The 13035-nt window shown below is 36.1% G+C and overlaps 1 protein-coding gene across 1 annotated transcript; it reads right to left on the bottom strand.

Annotated features, from left to right (window-relative positions):
• Positions 1-1054: 1054 nt before the first annotated feature.
• LOC129260630 (uncharacterized) lies at positions 1055-7117 on the bottom strand. Its single transcript, XM_054898588.2, has one exon. The coding sequence runs from the start codon at positions 6306-6308 to the stop codon at positions 4554-4556; it is 1755 nt and encodes a 584-aa protein (XP_054754563.2). The 5' UTR covers positions 6309-7117; the 3' UTR covers positions 1055-4553.
• Positions 7118-13035: the final 5918 nt, after the last annotated feature.

The raw sequence follows: 13035 nt of genomic DNA, 5'->3' as shown, positions 1-13035 counted from the left end.
AATCAGACGAACATAAGAATAAAGATTTGATCAAAATCCGACAAAAAAAAATCAAAGTTATTGCATTTTAAAGGGGAAGTTCACCCTGACAAAAAGTTTATTGTAAAAATAGCAGAAAAAATAATAAAAAATATTGCCGAAGGTTTGAGAAAAATTCATCAAATAATTAAAAAGTCATTAGAATTTCAATTATTTGATTTGTGACGTCATATGCGAGCAGCATTCCTACATAGCGAATGGTAAAAAATCAATGAAATGTCATTTTCTCAGAAAATTGAAAATGGTTTTTACTGTACCTTTTGTATATCAATAGACAAATCATTTCACACCCGATCATGAATATAAAATAAAACTAAGTCATCAGGAACCATAAAAAAATTGAAATTCATGCATTTCATATTACATAACACATGGGGCAGCTGCTCGTTTATGACGTCACAAATCCAAAACTTTGAACTCTAATAACTTTCTTACTCTTTAACGGATTTTCCTCAAACCTTCACCAATAATTTTTACTATTTTTTCTGCTATTTTTACAACAAAGTTTTCTTCAGGGTGAACTTCCCCTTTAAAGATTAGCATTATTCCGGTGAAACATGTAGTTTTAAGCATGTCTTCATTAATATTCAATGAGCAAACTGGTGATGTCATATCCCCACTTGTTCTTTTGAATTCTTTTAAATATCAAATTAGGTTTATTCAATTTTTTCTACCAAGAATTCCCTTCAAGAACCAAAAACAGTTGAATTGACAACTGATTTAGTCTATTAGATATTCTTTACTGCAACTTATTTCATTATACGGGGGACAAATCATTCACACTGGTATGAAAAAATGAAACAATTTTGATTCAATGTAATAACACAAGAAACAAGATAGTGGGGATGTGACATCTTCAACACACATGGGCAGAAATCCCAGAGGGGACAGGGGGAACGTGCCCCCTACCAAAATAGTAGGGGGACACAATATCAAATGTCCCCCTACTATTTTTGGTCTTTCATGGAGTAAAATACATCACTTCACAATCGAGTAATACCTTTTGGACTAAATGATCTTACATTTTGGGTAAAAAACTTTTTTTTCTTTTTTTGCTTGTCATATTTTCCAGGCCCTGGTCCCCCTACCTTTGGGGACAGATTTCCGCATATGTCAACCCACCTGTTAAATATTCAGGACGACATGCATATCACAATTTTCATAAAATATTGCTAAACTTTAGAATTAAATAACTCAACTATTTGTTATCAGATTTTCATAAAATTGTATTTGATATAAATATTTTCAGCCCGGAGTAGCCCCAAAACAAGCTGCGTATCTGAATAAACATGCGTGCGCGTGTTTAGAGTTAGACCCAATATCTGGGCATTGTAAATACATTTTTTTATTATAAGAATCAATAATGCGAGCGCGAAGCGCGAGCAGAAAATATTTGATAGTCCGATCTGAAAAAGGGTGAATTTAAACACTAATTTAAGTACTGTGTCGGATAATTCTGAAGTGGGGGGGGGGGGGGGGGTTCTACAAAACGTCGTTCGTTTTCATTACATTTCTGTCATTTATCAACTTGCCACTAAATTTCCAGGAGGTGCTGCCTATGGAAAACAACACATGCAGCACCCCTGCTTCCCAGGGCCATGGGGCAGGGCGAAAAAGACTGAAATTTGATTGTCTGACTTGTAATTGTTTATACAAAACACGGGCGGTCGGGCGCGCACACACTTGATTCGACATAAAAGTTTCAAGTCTAACCACACCCCTGTCCCTCCCTGCTATCTAGTAGTGTGTAAACCAAACTATGGTTATCACGTATCGCGCGCGACCACGTCTGTATCTGAGTGCCGGAGCTTGATTGAGTCGTGTTATAGGAGGGATGTTATTGGAATATGTGAAAGACTATGTAAATGATTTGCGATTGTCGGATGTGATAATTATGTTCATCATAACATATATAAAAAAATACAAAGGGAACCTGATATCGTGGGGGTGCTTCCTATGGAAAATAATACACGCAGCACCCCCAGCACCCCCGCTTCCCAGGTCCCTGAATTCAGGTCTTAAAGGGATCGTTTCACTTTGTGAGCAGCTGATTTAAAAAATTCTCAAATTAAGATGAAACATGTGTATGAGTGCCTGTATTTGCCCTCCAAAAACCCCAAAACAGACCACAATATAGGATTTAAAAAATATAATTTAGACACAAGTAGCAATTTATTAGCCTTATTTTGAGAACCGTCTGTAAGACACATTCAGCTTATGCCCAGTTTTCCCAAATTCAAAAAGTCCTATAGCTGTCTTGACTCCCTTCTGATGTGTGTATCTCATATGCACACACTACTATTAGCCGCAGTCTTCATTCAGTGTATACCTTGTACAAACTGTATCATGGTCATGCTGGTTTCATCTAGAGTTTGTGTGTTGTGGTGCACAGATTCGCTGTATACACATACGGTAGTCATTGAAACCAACCCTCAATTATTTTCAAACTTTGTTTAACATCTTCAAAGTTTTAAAATAGTTCTTTTAGATATCGTACTTTGAAATTTTGGGGATTGTATTTTTACACTTTATGCCTATTGTTAAGCCCATTTTCAAAAACTAAAATGAGAATTTCAAAAATCAGAACAATGTAAAATGATCACTTTAATTCCGCTACATATCGGAATTCAAAACATTTACCATGTTTATATAGGACAATTAAATAACATTTATCAACATTTACACATTAAACTTGTGATTGAAATATACAGTATATATTTTATCTGAACCAAATATAAAAGATTTACAAAAGAAAATAATTATTTACATTAAGAGGAAATAGAAGTCTATGTGGATATTACAAACATGCGTATATCATATAACTGTGCCTTTTGCCAGTGAAGGGGACTTTGTCTCATTATCACTGGCAAATGACCTGGGTAAATTATACTGTCTCTGTTTGATTATGAAATAAAGATGATTTATACAATTATGATGACTTCGGGATCTACCATAAAAATTACCAAAGGATATATTTTTTTCGTTTTCATTTTCGACTTTCAGATTGACGTAAACACATTTGTTTTTTCATGATATCAAAAACAATTTTAATTCCATTACAAAGTTTTGCGCGGTGCATGCACTATTTGAACAAAATAAAAATAAATAGTTTAATGTTATCAGGGTGTTCTCCATTGCTAGTTTTTACTGGAATCGTTACAGAAACACTGGCAACTGTTTATGGGTAAAAATATATTCAGACGACTCTAAGAGAGAGAGAGAGAGAGAGAGAGAGAGAGAGAGTGAGAGAGATACATTAAAAAAGGGGTGTCATTTAAAACGTATTCAATACATAATTTCGATACGTAAAGCATTATCGGTTTACAATGAATAACTCGTTGTTTCATTTAGATGTAAACTCTGTGAAATACCAACATTTTGTATGATTGTTGACTCGCTTGTTTCGCTTCCGCTCTCGCAAAATTTCAGATCATGTTAAAACCCAGCCCCTTGAATTTTAGCCTCACTCTCTGTGGCATTGTATATGAGCAACATTTTTATTTATACATATTCAGATTTTAAATTAAATCAAATTAGGCATGTCGATCCCCTGTTTTATAATTTTGACGATTCTCAAGATTTCTGTTTGGGGAGTTGATAATACTCAATGTAACATTTCCAACAAAATTCTTGGGTTGGCTGCTCATGATTCTTTTTGTATTAAAGGGATGCCCCGGGCTGAAGATATTTATATTTGAATAAATAGAGTAAACTTCATAAAGCAAAATGCTGAAAATGTGATCAAAATCGAATGAAAAATAACAAAGTTATTGAATTTTTTAAAATGTGCATTATTCCGGTGAAAGAGTTCTAGGCATGTCTTCATGAATATTCATTAGGTGGGCTGAAGATGTCATATCCCAACTTGTTATTTTGTATTTCATTATATGAAATTAGGTTTATTCAAAATTGTTTTACCAAGAACTAAAACAATTGGATTGTCAACTGATTAGTGCATTAGGTATTTCTTGCTGCAACTTAGTTAATCATAATGGAGACACACCATCCACACATGTATGAAAAAATGAAACAATTAAGATTTCATGTAATAACATAAGAAAAAGGAAAGTGGGGATGTGACATCATCAGCCCACCTAATGAATATTCAGGAATGTCTAGAACCATTTCACCGGAATAATGCAAATCTTTAAAATTCAATAACTTTGTTATTTGTTATCCGATTTTAATGAAATTTTCAGCATATTGCTTTGTCAATTTTACTCTATTTATTAAGATATAAATATCTTTAGCCCGGAGTATCCCTTTACGAAGTTTTTTTTTTATATATCATTTGGACAATCTACCCAATAATAAACTGTTGAATTAATCATTTTGTACTAAATTGCAGGTTTTGTTCCGTACAAAAACTTTAATAGGCAGTCGGAAAGATGCGTAATAACAAGGGACCATCATGAATTCAAGAAAAGAGAATGATTAAAATTTCTGTGATAAAATGCGAATATGATCTAATTTAATCATCAATTCACTATATATATGTATATATAAATAAAGAGTCACAGTTCAAAGTTAGAGATGATGGATGCTTCGTATGTATTTCGTACAGGAGAATAAGCCATGCAGTCTATTTCTGTGTATTCTGGTTGTTCTCCTTTCTCCCTTTGAAGATTTTTCTTAACTTCGCAGTCATGTCGCAAACCTCTCGGTACTGCATCGTAAGTAACTCGTTGCAAACTTTGAGAGCGCATGTTTCTGTTTGGCGATTGAGGCATGGGTCTACTTGGTACTTTAGGCTCCATGTAGATATTGATCATTGGTTTGCTATCATGGGTTGATGGATCATTGTGTGAGATGTCAGTGAGATCAGTACCAGAACCACGAGCAACATTCTCATAACCGAAAGCTCGTTGGTCCATGGCAAGAATAGGAGGAGAATAAGCAGTGGATTTCATCTGGTAATCGTTTCTAGGACATGCACTTTTAGGGAATGTGGCTGAAGACTCACGGAATGCCCCAGAATGCATCTCAAAATATTGATTCTTCTGTGCTTGAATATTTTGTATTACAGGTGGTGGGTTCTGCGATTGCTGAAGACCATTGCTGCTTGTCACAAAAGCCGAATCTTTGCCGAAGATATCCTCACCAGATGTCGGCTCAGCAGCGGTGGAATAATCACTGTGCTTTGATGTCCATAGCTCTTCTGCTCGCTTGGCTCTTTGATCACGACGTCTTCTGTGGTGTCTACACAGAGCCTTTATCACAATCATAAATAGAAGGGTCATTCCTATTCCTCCGACGAAAGCAACGAAGATGGCAATGATTGGAATCTTCGAGGGAACATGGATGAAGATCCTGCTGGTGTTGCAATCATCTTCTTTCTTTGACACAAGAAGAGTGATGCCATCTGATGACATCAATCCTGATGGTGTAATCACCTGACACGTTACTCTTGTTCCATTATCTGCCATCGCTGCATATAATAGAAGCTCCCTACCTTCGTCATAAAAGGAAACATTTGGTGAGTCTTTAGACACAATGACATTATTCATCATCCATCGGTAGGATACGGAAGGCATCCCAGAACCTGAACACCAGTAGGTCACTTCATCATTTTCAAAGACATATCCACGTGATTGTCTCAGGGTAACCGTTGGCATTACCGAAAGAAGGATAAGAGAGCATTCTCGATCTCTAATCACAGGACTCGATGCCCTGCACGTAAAATTCACTCCATTATCCTCCTCGCTAATATTTTTATTGTAAGTTATCGTATTTGTTGCAAAATTCTTGGTGCTTGGTATAAGTTGGTCTCCCCTATACCAATTAAGCTGAGCTGGTGGCACACCACCACGTGATACACATGATATACTAACTCTGTTATGAATGTTAGTTGAACCACTAACCCAACAATTAGGGTACTGAGGTAATGGAGCAGCATGAACCACTACCTCATAGTCGACTGTCTTAACAAACATTTGCTCTGTTCGATTGATGATAGTAAAGATTCGACACCTGTACACACCACCGTCTGTGTATCGTAAAGATGAAATTTGGAGATCGTATCGCTTATTGGTCCCTTTTACGACCAGTCGAGAGTAAAGATCAGATTCAAGTTTCTGTTGAACAACACGTTGGGAGCTGAGATATCTTCGTTGTTCATTTGAGTACCAGAAAACAAGGGATCCATTGGTACCACTTATATCACATGGCATTGTTATGGTAGTGTTAACAATGCCCATGATACTGATGTTGCTTCCTACTACCACATCGACAGTCATTACAAAAAGAACACAATGAAATAATATAGCCATCGTCTCTAGTAGTTTCCTCAATAATTCCAAATTGGTTGATGAATATTATATCAGTCTAGTTGCTTGACCAATCTGTGAAATGATTTGAATATTTTTCCTATATCTGTTTGCTGATAACTAACATGGTCTTCGAATTCAAAAGAATGCTTTTCAAGCTCAGCGCAGTGATGAATTGTTTTGCCGGAATAGTGGGAAAACTGTTTCCACCCTGTGAAATTTGCACACACCCTCAAAATAAGCTCATTCCATGAAGTCAACTAAAATAGGCAATGCTAAACTCCTGCCAAATTCATTCTTTATTAGTACAATGATTGTCGGCTTTTAGTCTAGAATTCGATCCAACGCCAAGCAATCGAAGAAATGAAGCAAGAGAACTGATAAGGGTAGAAAAATAGCTGAAATCGACGCAAATCCGGACGTATATACTGTTAAAACATTTTCAATTAAATTACCGCTATATAATGCAACTTCCTTCGCAGATTCTGTACAAATTTGTCATCACAAGCTGCAATTAATTTCGATAGCGGATCCACGTTTCCCTCCACGATCCTGAGGGATGGTACGAATAAAATCTATTGCTTTTAGGAGAGGCCTAGCAGAAAAAAATTAGACAATGATCTCGACGTCCAAATTGTACCTCAAAATATTTATAGCTTGTTGTTTCAAAAGTCGCTCCATTCACTTAATCACAGAATGGGTTGGGTGTATTTTTCGATTAAGTATTGACAAACATGAAGTAGGTCGCATCACTCCCAATCATCTCCTTGCAATTCGAACGTTCGCGAATGAAATGCACTTTGAAATAACTCGTTCCCAACATGACACGGATGGTAAACCAATATCACAATACAGGGCCAAACTAACAAAGAAAACAAAAACGCATTTTTTTTTTGTACCAGCACCTTTCGTCGCACGGGTTATTATATTCTCATTGGAATATTATGTGACCGGATGATAAAGGGTTTAGATCTGCACTGCTTCTGTTCTACGCAATAAATGAGTGCAGCAGTAGCTATCCGTAGTTGATCTCTATTATGAACAACGGAATCCACGTGTCTTCCGAGCGGGATATAAAACTTTATCATATCTTGAGAAAATCAACACAACCTCTATGTGTAAGGGCATTGTTCTGAACTCCTTCCCCTTCTTGTTTTCTCTCTCCCTCTTTCGTTTTTCCAGGCTTACTTTTATTTCTTTTATCTGTCTCGCAATCGAGGAGAGTTTTGGCGGAAATATGTCACTTGAACTTGAATGTGCTTGATTCACCATATCGATTCAATACTGAGAGTTTAGATCTGCGAAAGACAAGAAAAAAAAAAACAAGTCGACAACGAAATAATTGACCATGATCATTCCCAAGATAAAAAGCTTTTTACTTTCGAAAGTAATTCCTGCAAATTGGTTACTGTTTCTATTAATGAATCATTTAACAGATGCTTGCCAAATAAGAAAATAATGTTTAGGATGCCTTACATTACATAATCATGATTTTGATGAAACGATAAGTATTATGTTATACTAGTAATCATCTAATTATTTATATCGTTTCTTTTTAATTGAGATTTAGACGAAAAGGCGATTAGACCATTTGGCTATTCGACGATTCTGCATTTATACCGGCCAAGACGTATGGTATTAGACTGGGAGAGAGTTTTTTTTATTCATTTTTTCTTATTTTTTATATTTCTGTTTTTATTATAATAAATTGAAATAAATCACAAAATTTACAAATGATTATAAGGTGATTGCAAATCACATAAACACAAGTTAGTTACACAAAAAAGAAAAAATAACAACCATAATAATAAAAAACCCTACCCACTTATCCTCCCCCACCCCCCCAAAAAAAAAGAATGTGGCAAAGTAATGACTTAATATCAGTGTTATCTAAACAAAGATAGGTGATTTGGTAAATAAAGTAAACAAAACAAAATATACAAGCTATGATTATGAAATGGTTTCCCAACAACTATTGGTAGGATTAAAAAACACAACTGGTTATCCAAGACACTAGCGTACCTACGGGGGGGGGGGGGGGCAGGGGGGGCACTCTGCCCCCCCTGACGAGTCACAACCCATGTAAAAACGTATCTTTGCCCCCCCTGACGAGCTTGAAGACCTTTTTTTTTTTTTTGCTTGTCAATTTATTTCTGGTACGAAATCCTTTATTTGTGATCGAAGCCCTTTTTTTTTTTTTTTTTTTTTTTTTTTTTTTTTTTGCTTGTCAATTTATTTCTGGTACGAAATCCTTTATTTGTGATCGAAGCCCTTTTTTTTTTTTTTTTTTTGCTTGTCAATTTATATCTGGTACGAAATCTTTAATTTGTGATCGAAGACCTTTTTTTTTTTTTTTTTTTTTTTTTTTGCTTGTCAAATCATTTGGTGGACGGTTTTGCCCCCCCTGTGGAAAATCCTAGGTACGCCACTGATCCAAGACGACATAATTATGGAGGTTATTAAACGAACAAGTATATCAAGGAAACTGAGATACAAGTTGCATGAAAAAATGGGAACTGATGTCTACAACCATATAACCAATACAGTGCAGTATTATTACAAAAATGGGGCACTAAGCCTATTATACAAAATATACATTGTTAGTTATCATGTAACCTGTTGACATTTTTGAAAACCAAATTATAAGGTGAATCGCCACTTCTTAAAGTGAGCGGGCAACTTATTTTTTTTCTTAGCTTTCAAATATTCCAAGTCCTGTTGTTTTTTTAACAAATGTTTTTAAAAGAGCAAAACTAGGAGGATTATTCTTAAATTTACATGTATGAATATAATACTTCAAAAGTAAGAAAAGGTATGAAATGAACTTATCAGCTGGGAGTCCGAACATTTTTTCGAAATTAGAACCATTTATTTAAACATTATTTTGGGAAATTTTCGTTAAAAGGGATTGCCAAATAGGAATTACGTACCTTTCACATTCGCAAAACAGGTGGACTATTGTTTCCTCACTTTTATCACAGAAAACACAATTGGGGGAATCCTTAGATTTAATCTTATATAAAAAATCATTTAATGCTATGGCTTTAAGTCCAGCCTGAGTATAATCATTACATATTATCTTACGTTGAACTCTATCCTTGCCTCCATTCCAAATAAATTAAAAATAATTTATTTAATTAATCTTTAAAAAAGGCTCTGGGTAATTTAACAGAAAGAACAGAAAAAAGATTGTGGCAAAATAAGAGTTTTGACAACACAGATTCTACCAATTAGAGAAAGATTTCTTGTTCGCTAGCAGTTTAAAGTTTGCTCCATTCTTTTTAGTTTCTCTTTATAATTCAACTCATAAATTTGTACAACATTGAGAGATAAACTACCCCTAAACATTTAAATTTTGAAGCCTTCCAAGAAACACCACGGTTTATGTAAGGGAAGTGGACGATGAGAGAGTTTGACCAACTGCTTCTGCTGGACCAAGTGGATATAACCCCCCAAACAAAAAGTAATAATGATAATGGTGATAATAACAATAAATAATAACAAGAATACACACATATACACACCCCCACATACACCCTTACCAACACAACACTCACCTCTAACATGACGCACACAACCTTACCACAAACAACGACACATACCAGGACGCACATACATTACATGCCAGACTGGTGGTTAAAGGCAATTTGTGTAATTGTTGACAATTTGTGGATCTATGTTTCTTTTTGCCGACACATATTGTCACAATTTGCTTAAAAATTGAGACCGGCTTGTGCAGCACAAATTGTCCCGAGGCGACAATTTGTGCAGGGTTGGCAATTTGTGCCAAATTTTGCACAAATTGTGCAGGGGTGACAATTTGTGGTGTAACGGGGTGGGGGGGGGGGGGGCGTGGACAGAGGGACACAATTCTTATACCATAGGTAAGTATGCAAATTTCTAAATCCAGGGGCCCTGATGAATATGTGTATGTCTTTCATATAGGTCGGTTTCAAACTACTGACCTCATAATTTGGTCACCAATCGTGTATACACCCATCATCAAGTGGGGTCATTATATTCCTTAAAAACTTTCCTTTAATCAATTCCAGTTAATTAACTCTTAATAGTTCAGATCGTTATACCAGTCGATGCCTCAGTGTGTACTGTAAATCATTGGCCATTGCGATCCAATGGGTACTGATTGGAATACTCACATCCTCTCTAAAGTTAGTTTAATTGAAAATTACGTTATCTGGCCATTTGCTATCGACGCTTTGTATATGCAAGCTGAATAACATTTTCATTCCAAAATATTTCGCATCTGGCTCTGTCGCTTCACAGGAGCCCCACAATAGAGCACTTGACCCAGAGGCGCCTGAGCGAAGTTGAAAGTGGGGGGGGGGGGGGGGGCACAAGGAAAAAGGCACATTTTTCTTCGAAAAGGGCACTACCTTAAAACAAAGAAAACAACTTCCTACCCCACTCACATGACTCATTAAACTTAAGGCACGTAGGATTATTCTTACAAGTTTTATCCTTCGTAAGTAGTAACATATAAAAAAGAGAATATTATTTTCTTGTTTCAGCTGTTTCTTTATAGGAATTTGCCAAGGTATTGCAAACACTGGCTGTTCCTGTCGACATTTTTTTTGTGTGTGGCAATGGCTCTGAGATCCAGGGCATTGAATACGCTGATGTTTTCCTCTGCGCAGCATTTTGTTTCGAATAAAACATCCTCGTATTCCTCGAGATAATTGTATGTGAAATTCATCATATTAAAATGTGTTTTTCTAGAATTATATAAATGGGAACAGGTGTTCCAAAGGAAAAGGAACGCCACCAGGACATTAACAGACTAAACATTATTAACAAACTAGAAAATAAAATAAAAGGGGCATTTATCAAAAGTAAATATAAGGGCACATTGAAACAAGGCATTTAATAAAAGGTTAAAAGGGATGAGTTTCATTATTAAACGAAAAAAAGGGCAAATCATCTTTTGAAAGGGATTATGCGATTAAAGGATGTACTTGCAGAAGGAACCAGAACACTAATTAAAGAAATCGGGAGTGGTATTTAAGGACAACTTTTCTGATATGAAGAAAAGACACCTTTGAGATGGCAAAGGGACAGTCGTTAACAGATAAAACGGGTTCCTTCTCAGGTGAAATGGCAACAGAACACGTTCATGAGGGGCACATTTCTTGGGTAAAAAGGGGTACTAATACAAACAATGGCACTTGCTTGCACATAAAACGGGTCCGTCTCAGGTGGAAGGGGCACAGAACACGATCGAACGGAGGCATATTTTTGTTTTAAAAATGGCACTTATACGAGAAAGGGCTCTTGGTTACACCTAAAACGGGTCCTCCTCGGGTGGAAGGGGCTCATCACACGTTCGAGAGGGGCATTTTTGGGTAAAAATTGGCACTTATTACGCGGAAGGGCACTTGGTAGCGCCTAAAACAGGTCCTCGTCAGTTGAAAAGGGACACAGTACACGATCTTGTGGGTACATTTTTCTTGTGTAAAGAAGGACACCTTTTCAGTGAGTCAAAAAGTGTGTGTGTGGGGGGGGGGGGGGGGCACTGTGCCCCCTTCCTCCCTAATTATGCCCCCTGACTTGACCAAAAATATTAATTTACCATTGCGCATTGTCTGATTTCTATTCAGTTTTTGTGCTATTATTTGAATGAGGATATTAAAACAGTGTATTTACCCTATTTTTTCCACCCGTGTCCTAACATAATAAAACTAGGTAAATGGCAACGAAAGATGCAAAAAAAGCTATTGACTCAAGACTCAAACGTGACGTAGCTGATAGCAAATTAATTCCGCCTAATTAACTGTAATGAACCGTTCAAGAGGAAATTCTTATTGCAGATACAATAAAAACGAATGGTACTTAACAAATATTCACCCTATCCTAATTATTCCAAAATATTATGATACGGATTTGATAACACTATAAACCGGATTCATTATACATCGTGATACGGATGTGGTAGTCAAGGGTATTTCCTTTTCTCCTTGAATCTTTATTTTCCTGCTGTAATGAATCTTATTCGGATGAGTAGATTTAGATCATTAGAAAGCAGGTCGCTGACTGCTATTCTGGACGCGACATTAAGACTAAAGGCATACAATTTTTTTTTATTAATTGATAATTTATTTATAATTTGTTTTGTGTACACTTTCCATGAGTTTCATTATTCATATTTGGCATTATTTCGGTTGTTTCTTTAGAGAACCCTATAAATATAAATAATTAATCATTCGCGCTAACTATTAAATGTGATAAGGTTGAAGACATTCATGACAGTGCATGGGGTGGGGGTATTGCAGTCGACCTTTATTGGACGGGGAATAGGAGTTGAATACATGCAGGACCGTCGCTAAAGGGGGGGGGGGGTGGGTTGCGACACCCTCACTACTTTGAATATTGTCGGTAAATCTGCGCTGCCGTGGGGAATAATGAAGAAAAGGGGCGAGAGGAAAAAGAAAAGAAGGAAGAAAGAGGAAAGAAAAAAGGGAGAGAAGAGAAAGAGCGAAATAAAAAAAATAAAAAAAGAAAGAAAAAGAACAAGAAAAGAAGGAAGAAAAGGAAGAAAGGGGCAAGAAGAAAGATAAAAACAAAATGAAACTCCATTATCTTTGACGATAATTGTCAAATTGCATATTCTTATCGTTAAAATGTGATTTGATTTTTTTTGGCAATGGTAACGTGGAGAGCTCTCTATACAGATATTGACTAGATTGACTATATTGACAACGCTCCTACTGGAGCG

Source organism: Lytechinus pictus, chromosome 5, assembly GCF_037042905.1.
Source record: "Lytechinus pictus isolate F3 Inbred chromosome 5, Lp3.0, whole genome shotgun sequence".
Lineage (NCBI taxonomy): Eukaryota > Metazoa > Echinodermata > Echinoidea > Temnopleuroida > Toxopneustidae > Lytechinus > Lytechinus pictus.
Note: the sequence above shows the minus strand (reverse complement) of the source record. Positions and strands in the feature narration are given on the sequence as shown.